The sequence below is a fragment of the Sciurus carolinensis genome, chromosome 11, assembly GCF_902686445.1.
Source record: "Sciurus carolinensis chromosome 11, mSciCar1.2, whole genome shotgun sequence".
NCBI classification, from domain to species: Eukaryota; Metazoa; Chordata; class Mammalia; order Rodentia; family Sciuridae; genus Sciurus; species Sciurus carolinensis.
This window is the reverse complement of record NC_062223.1, coordinates 63,386,035-63,398,523: the sequence shown is the minus strand read 5'-3', so window position 1 is coordinate 63,398,523 and position 12,489 is coordinate 63,386,035. Positions and strand designations below refer to the sequence as shown.

At 36.2% G+C, this 12,489-nt stretch overlaps 1 protein-coding gene across 1 annotated transcript; it reads right to left on the bottom strand.

Moving 5' to 3' along the window:
- Positions 1-2,313: 2,313 nt before the first annotated feature.
- Pth (parathyroid hormone) lies at positions 2,314-4,655 on the bottom strand. Its single transcript, XM_047515931.1, has 4 exons — positions 4,617-4,655; positions 3,842-3,851; positions 2,663-2,753; positions 2,314-2,575 (listed from the first exon to the last, which is right to left on the bottom strand). Exons 3-4 carry the CDS (start codon positions 2,746-2,748, stop codon positions 2,314-2,316), a joined length of 348 nt encoding a protein of 115 aa, XP_047371887.1. The 5' UTR covers positions 2,749-2,753; positions 3,842-3,851; positions 4,617-4,655.
- Between the last annotated feature and the right edge of the window lie 7,834 nt (positions 4,656-12,489).

The following is a 12,489-nucleotide window of genomic DNA, read 5'->3' as shown; positions in this document are numbered from 1 at the left end:
GTACTCTAACATAACAAGAAGTACACAGGTTGAGGAAATTATCCATTTGTTTACTTAAAAGGAAGTTCTATCTAGGATTAGAATTGCAAAAATAAATAATTATTTTTAAAATCTGACTTAATTCTGAATACTCTCTTTGCCTGGGATGAAACTGAACCACTCAAGAGGCCCACGGTTTAAGGTGTTTGCTTTCTTCCTATTGCATGTTTCCCAGGGGCTACCTCATAAGTTACTGTTTCAGGATATATCCAAGAACTGGTTTCTGGAGTGCCTGGATTGTGTATTCATGAGCTACTCCTGAGGACTGGGGAAGATAGGTATCCTGTGTATATGCCACATGGATAGGAGAATCATGAGACTGGAAATACTCCAAGAGAGAGTGTTTCAAGAGGTGAAGGGAGAGTCAGGACTGCCCTTTCATGAACTGGAGGTTGATTCAAAGGGCACAGTGAAGTACTTTTTTCAGACCCCAGTCCAAAATTACATAAATGCAGTCTGTAAAAAATTAAAAAAAAATAATTTTTAAAAATTAAAATAAACCTATGTTGACCTGGGAATTGAAGATTATTTTTATTGACTCTATAAAACTATAGCAAAATAATAGATTATTTGATAGATAGTATTTGGAACACTGATTGTTCTTATAAAACTAAAAACATAAATAAAACCTGAACATAACATTTTGCCATACACAAAATCAATACTTAAAAGTAAATATAAAACAGACATAAGAAGTAACTTTGTGTCCAGGATCTAAAAATGATTTCTTCCAAAGTACAAATAATAAAGTAAATAAAGTATGTATTTGATTCTATGAAAATTAATCATAAAAGCTAGGCACAGAGGTGCATACCTCTAGCCCCAGCACTAGGGAGACTGAAGTAAGGGGATCACTTGACCACAGTATTAGAAGCTAACCTGGACAACAAAATGAGACTGTGTCTCAAAATAATAATAATATAATAATAGAGACAGTTGGGGCACTGGGAGAAAAATATTCGTGATGTTTTTAGCAATAAGAAATTTGTCTTAGAAGACCCAGAACTCAAATTTAACAGGGTCAGAAAGCCAATATAAAAACTGACAAAGGATAAAAATAAGAAAATGGCCAACGTGTAGACAGAAGTTCAACCCACCAGTAATCAGAGGTATGCAAAAAGAACCCAAACAAACAAAAAAGAAAAAAACTACCATTTACCTCAATATGGTGACAAATTTTATGAAGACAGAATTTTAAACTGGAAGAGGGAATAAAAAACAGGAACATTTAGCTCTGGTGTGGGCAGAGCCTCTGCTTCCGTTTCCTTGATGATCTTGTGAAATTTAGATTAGTCATTGGTCATACCAGGCACATTTGAGATAAATGCACTTGTGGCTACCACAGTGGACAGCACAGAGTGTAGACTATTATCATAGAAAATTCTATCAGGCAGCACTGATCTAAAAAGGGTAGGGCTCTGTATTGTACACTCTTACAGTATTTTGTATTTTTTGTACACAGGACTGATCAAAGCTAATAAGGAATTAATGGCTAAATTATAGGCTCTATGAAGACAGAAAGAATGTGTGCTTTGTCTACTATTATATGCACTCTACAGGACTAATAAGTACATCACAAGTCATGGACACTAAATAGATACTTGTCAATAATGAAAAAAATATTACAATTGTGCTCTTTGCAGTTTGGGCTTTGGAATACAGACATGGGTTTATATAGGGACAAATGCCTTTGCATTAAAGTTTTAGAACATTTTCTGCCCTTTATCCTGAGCATTTCATTGTCTTTCTTGAAATGAAGAAAACAACAGTCTCCAGATAGAATTTGGGAACCTAGAACTTTGGTATTAGAAATGGATTATGTTCAAAATACCAAACTGTGAAATATACGATTGAAAACTGTTTTTTCACTTTGTTCTACCTACCCATGTCAATGTAAACATTGGGGTGTTCATCATAATCAAAAAGACCCACTTTAAGCAAGAAAGAAACATTTCACTACTTTAGATTCAAGATTATTACATTTTTATTTTTTATTATGAGGGAGAAATGTGAAATGTGAAATTTATTTCACAAGTTATGCAATCACATACTTTGAAAAGAATAATAGAAAAAGAATGATCGAAAAGCTCTTAAATGAATAACAGCTGAATAAAAATAATGAATTAATATTGCAGCCATCATGTCTAGCAAATGCAAAGTTTGGTAATAGTAGAAATATTGGCACTTGGCAGTCTTGGTGGAGTTTAGAAAAGTGAGCAGTGTATAATATTGTTGCCTTAGCTATCTAGAGCAGTGTTTTGATCACATCTGTATTCACTGAGATTTAGCTTTAATTAATACATCCACATCAGCTTTGTCTCCCTCCCCAAGACTTTTTTGATAGTGATCAACAAGGACATTTTCCTCCTTTGGGGGAGATCTCTGAGAACGACCTTCTCCAGCATCTAGTGGAGCTCCAGGGCTAGGAAATCTGTGCACATCCTGCAGCTTCTTTCGCAGCCATTCTATCCTCTCCAGAGAGGCCAAGTATTTGCCCAGGTTGTGCATAAGCTGTATTTCACTCACAGCTCTCTTCCTAGAAGAATAGAAACAGAGAGGACCACTCCATTAACTTCCCACTTATTCCATGCCTTCACCATACAGAAGAGGCTATAATACTTACTTAATAGCTTTCCCATCCGTTTTTGTAAGAAAAACAATTGCAAGCATGAGGATCATCACTTTAGCCATGTATTTTGCAGACATCATCTTTACTAAAAGGGGAAGCAAAATTGAGGTATTTAAGAAGGCTGCTAGTGTTCCAAACCATATAATAACATTGATAGTACTTTTTAATTATAACCATATAGCCAATCAAAGAGTGTATACTAATTAATTGGGTTATTTTTCAGGAGAAGTTTTGGAATCATCCTCTTTATACAAGGGATACTTTAGTAACATCATATATACACACAAACTCTGAGAAATTAGGTTTATTTTCTTAAGAATCTTTTTGAGATTTCTTGTGCAGGTTTTAATATATGAATTTTAAGCTACATGATGAATGGAAAAGTTTTCTTGGAGGATTCCCACACATTTTATGTTGATTAGGCATAAATGCTTGAACAGGCTTGAAATTGACTAGTCTCATAATTAGGTAAATTGTTGTCACTGTTTAGTTAGCAAACGTCATTTTCATGATTAAACTTCATTTCAGGCACTAGCATAGCAACCATAAATGCCAAATTGTAAGGTTTGATTTTGAGGATTATACAGAAGGAATGAACGCACACTTCTGTCATTAACAAGTACATATCAAAGTACTTAAAATCATATGATTTCTTATTATATGCATTTTGAGCTCTGGCTCTTAATAAAATGCTTTTATACACCTTATTTCTTCTACTTATTTCACTAACAATTATGTTTTAGTATAACTTTTAGCTCTTTCTCACTTAATCATAAACTTGTAATATTAAGGAAAGACATTTTTGCCTTAATCTGCATTTCATAATCTGCATTTCAATATTTGCAAAGGCATTTTTACAAGTGCGTCTTTCTAAATGTTTGCTGTTCTATCTCTTAACAGACACATTCAATGACTATATACTTCTTTTTTTCTTTTTCAGTGCTAGGGATGGAACCCAAGGCCTTGCACATGCTACAAAAGCACTCTACCACTGAGCTACATCCCCACGCCTTAGGTAGCCCTATTGCAAAGGTAGCATAAGAAACAATATAACCATCAACATATCTGTGGATGGAGCAACAAAGGACATCTGTTTTTTGGGTTATGTTGGAACAAGCACTGCAACTGGAGGATAAGAGCATCCGTATCTAATCCTAGCTTTGTTCCATTCACCTAGTGACCACTTACACATCTCTGCTTTGTTTCCTTGTTCTTAAGAGGGAGATAGATTTCTTATAGGAATACAATGAATAAAAGCTTAAAATGAGGTTAAAATATCTTTAAAATTCTTGCACTATTTTCAAGGCTAGAAACATTTTAAAAGTTGTCATTTATATAAAGGGAATAAATATTCAGCTATCAATGGTAGTTTTTTAAACCTGAGCTCTCTCTGAGTCACAAAAATAAGCCATCCAGGTAAGGGGAATCTGCAAAAAAAATTGATATTTTACCCCACTTAACAAATATATGTTATTATATCAGAACTATTTATTTGCCACCAGTCTGTTTATTTCAAAAATTTGATAGACTAAAGCATATAATGCAGACTATTCATTAATTTTCTGTAATTTCAGAAGTTTTTAAAAAGTTATCTCGAAAGACTTAATCACAAAAGAAATGATTTATATGTCTCTTCTTAGCATAAATTTATTCTTCTTTATTATATTTAATATTTAACATAATTCATCCCCCTTTAACATTTTGTCTTGAATAAATAGCATATTTATAGAAAATGATATACATTAAGTAATTGTTTCATTATCAAAAGTTTCATGTAATTTAAAATAACAGTTTAAAGGGGACTTACCACAGGACTTCAGACAATCCTTTCCTTCAGGTGTACTAGCAACTGTATCAATGTTCAGTGAACTTGAGGAAGCTGATGAAACGGACTGCAGATTCTCAAGAATTACTTTCATATATAGGTCTTCTGCTGATCAAGAAGAACTTATTTATTGTTACAGATGATGTCACTCTCGATTCTCTGAATCTCAACTTTAGCCAATGCAGCTACACACCCCCATTGGGTGGTGCCCAGCCCTCCTGAGTTTTTGATAATTGGATAATAGAACAAAAACATCAGAGTGCTGGGGAAAGCGCTTTTGCAAACTGTTTTAACAAATATTAAGTTGTGCCACCTAGAAAAAATTCTGACTCAATTGATGATATTGAGTTTATTACTTTAAAAAATTCTGATTCTAAAGATTCATGACAAAGTTATCTTACGAATACAATTTGAGGTACATTATAAGCACATAATCAGTACAATTGTTATGATAATTAATCATGTTATGCTTATTTACAAGTAATTTTCAACACTCCATATTCTCTTGATCATTTTCCCCCAAATTATAGTGCTTTTCTTAAAGGAAATGTCAAAAATGTTTGAAAATGCTTTTTATACATAATATTAAAAGCTTTGAAAGTAAAATTATTCTAAAATTAATTTTATGCATGTATGTTAATGTCTAGTAATAATTTTTTTAAAATAATTTTTTTAACCTTTATTTTATTTGTTTATTTATATGTGGTGCTGAGGATCAAACCCAGGATCTCACACAAGCCAGGCAAGCACTGTACCACTGAGCCACAACTCCAGCCCATGTGTAGTAATAACCTTTGATAACCACTAACTATGTTCCCTCCTTTACATACATTACCCACTAAGTCTTTAAAGTAGTTCTTAAGTTTGTTGTATTATTCCCATTTTCACACGAGGAAACTGGCTTGGGAAAGTGAAGTTGGTGGAGTTCAGCATAGGTCTTTTTTGTTTTTTGTTTTGGTGCCAGGGATTGAACCAAGGGGCCCTTAATCACCGAGCTACATCCTCAGCCCTTTTTATATTTTATTTTGAGACAGGGTCTTACTAAGTTACTTAGGCCTTGCTAAATTGCTGAGGCTGGCTTTGAACTTGTGATCCTCCTGCCTCAGCCTCCTGAGCCACTCTGAACTGCACAGGCATTTGCCACCATGCCCAAACAAAGGTCTTTATGACTCCAGAGTCACTTTGATTCTGATACTTCCTCAGTCTTTCCTTTAAAATGTAACTCTTCATGATCATGGTATCTCCCCTGCCAGGTAAGTGTACCCAAAGGACTTAAAATCAGCATACTACGGTGACGCAGCCACATCGATGTTCATAGCTGCTCAATTCACAATAGCTAGATTGTGGAACCAACCTAGATTCCCTTCAGTTGACAAACGGATAAAGAAACTGGTATATATACACAATGGAATATTACTCAGCCATAAAGAAGAATAAAATTATGGCATTTGCTGGTAAATGGATGAAGTTGGAAAATATCATGCTAAGTGAAATAGGCCAAGCCCAAAACCCCAAAGGCTGAATGTTTTCTCTGATAAGTGCATGACAACATATAACGAGGGGGAGTAAAGGGGGGAAGAGAAGAATGAAGGAAGTTTGGATGGTGTAGAGGAAAATGGGGTGGGAGAAGGTGGGGAATGGAAAAATAGTAGAATGAAACAGTATTACCCTATGTATATGTATGATTACAAGAATGGTGTGAATCTACATTGTGTACAACCATAGAAATGAAAAGTTGTTCCCCATTTGTGTACAATGAATCAAAATGCAGTCTGTAAAAATAAAAAGAATTTTAATAAAATAAATAAATAAGTAAAATGTAACCCTTCTTTGAATCTCAGTCTTTTTTACTTTAATTGCCTAGCACTTTGCAACCTCTTTTTCCAGGGGTTGGGTCCCAATTCTTTTGTTCTTAAACTGATGATTGAGAGTTTCCTTCAAAACCAAATGGAAATATGATTCTGCTACTTGTCTAATTTTAAGTATTGCTATAGCCTGCTCCCCACCATCAAAGCCCTATAAATGTCCTTATCAGGGACATTTTAAAAAATGTTTAAGTAAAGCACCGTAGCACAGCTAGGGCTCCTTTAGGCAGCTCTCCTCCTAACTAAAGAGTCATTTCCAGTATTGGATCAGTTCTTTTAGCTCTGGTTGCACCCAGGATTCATGTCACTTTTTTTCTGCTAAGCATTGCCAAGGTATGACTATCTCAAATAAGAGTCAGTCCAAGTTTCAGCAGTAACTGTATGGAGTCTACGATGAAAGATATATGTTAGTCCTGTTCTGCTTTAATCTCACTTAGAGTGAGCTCCAGCCTCCATTTTAAAAGTGTTAAAGACAAACTGGAACATATCCTAAGGGTATAGATTAGTTTGGTGAAAACACTGAAAAATATGACATATGAGAAGGACTGGAATGAAACTGGAAAAGTCTGAAAAAAGGTCTGGGGATGATTGTATAGCTGCATTTCATTACTGATAGGGTTTCCTAAGGATTCAGGAATATTCTCCGTGGTTGAAGAAATAAGAAGTAAAGCTGGATGTGGCTGGTGCACATTTGTAATCCCAACTATTTGAGAGGCTAAGCAAGAGCCTCCACAACTTATGGAGACCTTGTCTCAAAAGCAAATTAATTAATTAATTAATTAATGAAAGGAATGGAGAAGTAGCTTTGTGGTAGATCAACCCTGGGTTCCATCAAGAAGGAGGAGGAAGAGGAGGATAAAGATGAGGATGAGAAAGAGAAGGGGAAGAAGAAGAAAACTGAGTCAATGGCTGAAGATTACATGGAAGTAGATTTGGACATTAAAATTGTCAAAATAAGGAATCAAACACCATCTTAAATGATGAGTTCTCCATCACTGAAAGTGTTCAAGTAAAAAGCTAGATGAGTAATTATCAGGGATATCATAGAGACTCTTACAGTATGGGTTTGAACTAGGTAATCAAGAAATCCCTTTCAAATCTATTTTGATTTTTTTTTCTTCTTTTTCCTCCCTGTCCTGGAGATCAAACCCAGAGCCTTATGCATCCTAGGCAAGCATTCTATCATTACACCCCAGTGCTGTTTTGATCTTTTAAAGGAACTCTTCTGATGAAAAGTCTACACATGATATCTGTGTGGTATTTTTCTGTTATACTATGTTGAGAGAAAAAAGAATTGGAAATGTAAATGATCTTATAAATGCATTTTTCATTGTTTTTGCAAAGCTATGATTAACATTCTGGTTTTGAGATTTTTTTTCCCCCCACTTCTTTGGATAAGTTTGACTTAATCTATAACCCTTTAAGAATGTTGCAATTAGTATGACAATTTGTTCTATAAATAAGTGTAACAGGAGGAAGAGAATTGTCATACTGAAAGCAACAATATTATTAAGCTAGTTTTTCAGAAAAGTAAAGCAACTTAGACAATGATCATTCATCCATCCATCCATCCATCCATCCATCCATCCATCCCTCCATTCATTCAAAAACAGCATAGAATATATACTTTCTGACAGGGGCTTTCTTAATCTTAAATTCAACACATAATTGTAACATAATGTGACCGGTGTTCTACTGAAGAGATGGACAAAGGCTTATAAAAACACAGAGAAGGGAGTGACTAAACTCCCCTGGAGTTATTAGAGGTTGTTTTATTGAGAAGTTGCAGTCTTCTCAAGGGTGATAATAGGTTTTCCATTAAGGAAAATGAGAAGGGACAGAGGGAACAACACATGCAAAGGCACGGAGGCCTTGAAGACTGTATGTTGAATACACAGTAGTGAAAGGAGAAAGGAGGTACCTGTTGACGCTAAAGAAGTTGGGTACGATTGTGGAAGGCTATTGTGTGTATGCCATAGTGTGCTGTCTTGCAATCCTCTCCCAACTCTAAGTAAGTGCATTCATTATATTTCTGTGTCCTTCAGATTTTTCAAAGGACTGCTTGACCTTCCCACAAAGAGATGATATAGCTGCCAAGATTTGACACAAGTTTATCTGAATCATCAGACTCAGAACTGCAGATGTTAATTAGATAGAAGGAAATAATTTAGAAACAAGAAGGCTGAGGGCTATGTGGGCACAGGAGGCTGATAACACAGATAACACTGACGGAGAAGAGCTGAGCACGGGTTTTTGCTTTGAACAGCTAAAGTTCTCTGAAGCTGGATCATTCACGAAGTCTCTACATTTGGGAACAATAAAGAACCACGTGTTGTTCTTTGTTATCTTGTTGGAAGTTTAATTTGAGAGTGATTCATTTTCTGTTTGCTCAGTAGGAATTAGTATCACTTTAGGGACATAGGATCAAGAAGCTTCCAGGACTGAAAATTCCAACAACGTTTCTCCTAATCCCATGTTCTGTATACAATCTGAAATGTGTCTATCATTTTAAAAAACAGATTTGTTGAGGCATAATCAACATACAAAGAACTGCATATTTTAATGTGTACAACTTGACAAGTTTGAACATATGCAGACATCCAAAATGCCACCACACAAACGAGGTACTGAAGATATCCAATACCTCCCAAAGGTTCCTTGTTTCCCCTCACCCCACTTCTTTTTGGAAGAACACTTTACATGAGACCTACCCGCTTAGCAAATTTCAAAGTGCACACCATTTTATCTATAAGCACAGGTATAGAAGATAGAGTCTATCTTAACAGTTGACGCAAATGTTTGTTTTAAGCACTTCTGTGGGTTATTGAATTACTTGCTTCCCACCAGCTCCCAAACTTATTTGCAGTTACAAACAATGATCAAAATACGTAAAAAGATTTAGCACATATTAACTGATGAATTTTATTTTTTTGTAGTATTTAGCTCCTTGTTTTCCTTTATTACCTCTTATTGCTGGATACTGCATGTGTAGTTCTCTAATAGGTAGCATTTAATAAGTCATTGATATTTTTACATTCATGAGCTGTTATAAATCTTGGAATCCGCTACATCTAGGTAGCACTTCAAAGATAAAATATGCACACCCTCACGAATTAAATGCTACTTGTTGCTTTTTGTTCCACTGGGGAACATTCGGTTTCCTAGGTGTCTTCATCGTTCTAAATGGTCGTGTGGATTGGGAGAGTGGTAAAATGACCTACACTGTTTGCACAGGAGAAAGACTTATCTCTAGGAACAGAGAACGAGACAAATGGTTAATTACTAGATGCTTGAGATGAGATACTAGATGCCTGAGATGAGATACTCTTTCCAATTAAGCAAGGAATGTCACTGTCTTGTCACACTGTAAACCTGGGGTTCACTTGGGGAAGTCTTTAGTTTTTTTTGGACGGGGGATGGAAAAGATTTCTACTTGTGCAGATGCTTCTGCAAAGTTCTGTGACCCGGGGAAAGAACTACACACATCGTTGAGTCATCCTCATTTGAAAGTTGAATATACTCTCATTTTCTATTTCTTAAAGAAAGAGGGAAAGAAGTAAACTCAACAGAGTCATAATTTTTTGTCGTTGTTGTTAGGTTTTAACCACGGGAAGAGAAACAGCCATAGCAATTTAATCAAGGAAACAAATCTCAGATACTTGGTGTCCTTTTCCAATAAGCTGATCACACCACTGATGTCAGCTTATTGATCCTAAATATTCTCTTTCATTTTCCTATTAATGTAGTTTGTAGACCAAGGGTTCCAGTTTGGAGTTTAGATAACACAGCCTCTTCAGATAATAAGCATTTCCTATGGATTACATAGATACCTTTGTGACACATTCTCTATCTTTGACAGAATATCATGATTCAATTTATGGTACCACAAAAATACATTTAAAATGTCTTTCATGTCCTTTTTCCAGTGATCAATTGTAGTCAATAAGCATATACTCTGAGTTTATCCTTCTTTATGTGAGAAAAGAGCAAAGCAGAAAATACTAGATTCCCATTAGTGAAGTTCTAAAACAAACAAGCTGGTTTCTCAAAACCCTCGCTCAGGAATGCCAACACTGCAATCTAAATTACGTTTTCCATTCAGGTAAAGACTTGCTGAGCACTTATAATCAACCAGGTAAGTGACATTTGTAATTATCCAGGCAGGCAACAGTAGCAATTTCCCTGTTCATAAACTTCTTCCAGAATTTTATCTTCATGTGATTAAAAAACAAAACAAAACATATGCACCCAAACCTTTCAGAATTTAAATTCCACATCTCGAAGTAGAACACTATCTTCTCTCCTTTAAGTTATGAATTTTCAGATATGAGTCACTATATGTGAAAGTACTTTGCTATAATGGGCATTCAAAAATGCATGCTGAGAGGAGATCCAAGATGGTGGACTAGAGGGAGGCTGCGTTTCTTGTCGCTTGGTAACTCAGGTTTCTAGCAGAGGATATCTGTTTCTTGGTGAGGAAGTTTTTGCTGCTTATTGATCCCCTGCTATTTACCTCATTTGTCTACTGTGATCACCTGCAGTCTGCCAGCATATCGACTACATTTTTTGAGCAGATTGCTCACTGTCTGGAACCTATCATCTCCATTTGCCTGCCTCTTGCCGGTGGATCACCTGCCTTTTGCCTACCTATCACTCACCACCCGAGATTCACCTACCAATCGTCCAACAGCAGCCAGCAGACTAACTGCAGACCGCCAGTGGAGCACCGGCTACCTGCTGTTGCTTGGAAGTTCACTGTCACAGTACCTGCAGGTTTGGTTACACGTGGCTGCTGCCATTTTGAGGCAATAGCCAGGACCTGTAGGACCCCTGGCTGGACTTACTGAGCCCTGTCTCTGGGACTCCTCACCCCAACTGACCACTCCCTGCCTCTGGGGCCCTCAGACTGACTGACTGCTCCCCGCCGCCAAGATCCTACAACCAGACCAACCACACCCCGCCACCAGAACTCTTGCCCAACCAACTGCACCCCAACTCCAGGACCTCTGGCTGACTACAACCACACCCTGTGCTGCAACTCCCCATTTGCCAACACATTTGGAAGACATAGTGGCCATCTTGGATAATACTGGAAGCCATTTCTCCCATCTTTAGGTGGGGCAAATCCCATTCTGAGATACCTGCTAGAGACTGGAAGTTCATTGTCAGGTACCTTTCATACATCAGGCTACTGAAGACTGGGAGGTTTGAATACTATATGAATGTTATAGTGTAGATTTCTTTTTCCCCTTATTGAAAAATTTTAAGTTTTTATTTCTTTACTTTTTTTGGCTTTATTTTCCTTTTGTTTACCTGTTCCCTCAGAGTCTCTTTTTCCCTTTTCACATGCTAACAACCAACTTCTTTTCATTACACTCTCACTCTTTCTATTATCTAGAACTTCTATATATTCTTTTCTTATCCCATTAACAGGTACATTCTACACTCTTTCCCATTCTCTTTGTCCTCCATTAGAAACTTCAGACCTTATTACAAATCTATTTGTTATACTGTAGTTAATAATTAAACTCATTCTGTTTATTATGACAATATTGTTAATGTTTCCATAGGGGCTATTTGGTTTAGGGTTGCATATTGTCTGTACTGGGCACTGCTAATATTGATTTCCCCCTTGAAGAAAAGGTTTTGGAAGCCTATAGGGTCACTATAAGCCTATAGGGGGAAACTGCAATACCCCAGATCTGCACTGCTAGAGGGGAAGATACATGAACAACATGAAAAAACAAGGGAATAAAATGATCCAAACAAACATAGATTCTATATTAATAGAATCCAATGACAGTATGGTAGAAGAAATGTCAGAAAAGGACTTCAGATAATACATAATTAAAATGATTTGTGAAGCAAAGGATGAGATAGGAGAGCAAATGAATGCAGGCAATGAATGATCACACCAATAAGCAGTTGAAAGAGCAACTGCAGGAAGCAAAAGATCATTTCAACAAAGAGAGATTCTCAAAAAAGACCAAAGGGAAATCCTTGAAATGAAGGAAACAGTAAACCAAATAAAAAACTCAATGGAAAGCATCACCAACAGACTAGACCACTTGGAAGACAGAACTTCAGACAATGAAGAAAAATATTTAATCTTGAAAATAAAGTAGCCCAAA

Bases quoted from the DNA above. Each gene is read 5' to 3' on its own strand.
- Pth (XM_047515931.1), bottom strand. From the start codon at position 2,748: ATGATGTCTGCAAAATACATGGCTAAAGTGATGATCCTCATGCTTGCA. The intron at 2,576-2,662 runs GTAAGTATTATA...CTATTCTTCTAG, and splicing joins ACGGATGGGAAAGCTATTAA to GAAGAGAGCTGTGAGTGAAA.